This window comes from Acanthisitta chloris, unplaced genomic scaffold (assembly GCF_000695815.1).
Source record: "Acanthisitta chloris isolate BGI_N310 unplaced genomic scaffold, ASM69581v1 scaffold4341, whole genome shotgun sequence".
In the NCBI taxonomy this organism is placed as follows: Eukaryota; Metazoa; Chordata; class Aves; order Passeriformes; family Acanthisittidae; genus Acanthisitta; species Acanthisitta chloris.
This window is the reverse complement of record NW_008657472.1, coordinates 8,285-8,921: the sequence shown is the minus strand read 5'-3', so window position 1 is coordinate 8,921 and position 637 is coordinate 8,285. Positions and strand designations below refer to the sequence as shown.

Sequence of the window (637 nt, the reverse complement as noted above, 5' to 3'; positions counted from 1 at the left end):
CCCATCTCCGTCCCCTACAGCTGATGGGTTCGGACAGGACACCCCACACCTCCCCCACCCTGCACTCTGCTATGCCCATCCCTGGGGCACCCACGTACCATGGAGCGTGGCTGCGGGGTACAGGCAAGGCAGGCTCTCCCCAATGCCGAATTGGGTAGTGCCAGCACTGTCCGTGGCCGGGTGCTCTCCAGGCACTGCGTGATTTCCAGGAATGAAGGGCGGGAGGTGGGCTCCATCTGCAGGCAGGAGGAGTTCCCCATCAGGTCTGTGCCCCACCAAGCACCCCAGGGAGCCATGCCCAGCAAAGGCAGCTCCCTGCTCTCCTCCCAAGCAGGTAAGGCAGCCTGTCCTGCTTGACTGCCCTGTCAGGGAAGGGCAGTGGATATGGAAGTCTCACACTGCAGCAGTGAAAGGCCAGCTGGAGGAAGGCCGCTGGGCAGTCAATTTCCACCATGCTGCGAAAGGTGGTGATGTCCAGACCAAAATCCTGCACCAGGGAAAGAAGGAATTGTAAGGTTGGGTTCCCTGGGACACCAGAGTGCCCAGAGGACCCAGAATGGCCTGGTGCCTGTCCCCGTGCTGACTGTGTGCCACCCAGGGCTGGGGACCTGGAAGCACCCCAGATGTTAAGCATGAG

General features: G+C 61.5%; 1 protein-coding gene across 1 annotated transcript in view; it reads right to left on the bottom strand.

Annotated features, from left to right (window-relative positions):
* Positions 1 to 98: 98 nt before the first annotated feature.
* The window catches only part of TESK1 (testis-specific kinase 1), a gene marked incomplete at both ends in the record, with an annotated part of 2,739 nt that continues 2,200 nt past the window's right edge, over positions 99 to 637 (bottom strand). Inside the window, 2 exons of the mRNA XM_009084710.1 lie at positions 99 to 236; positions 398 to 487. Coding sequence (XP_009082958.1) covers positions 99 to 236; positions 398 to 487 — 228 coding nt within the window. The remainder of the gene's footprint in view (positions 237 to 397; positions 488 to 637) is intronic.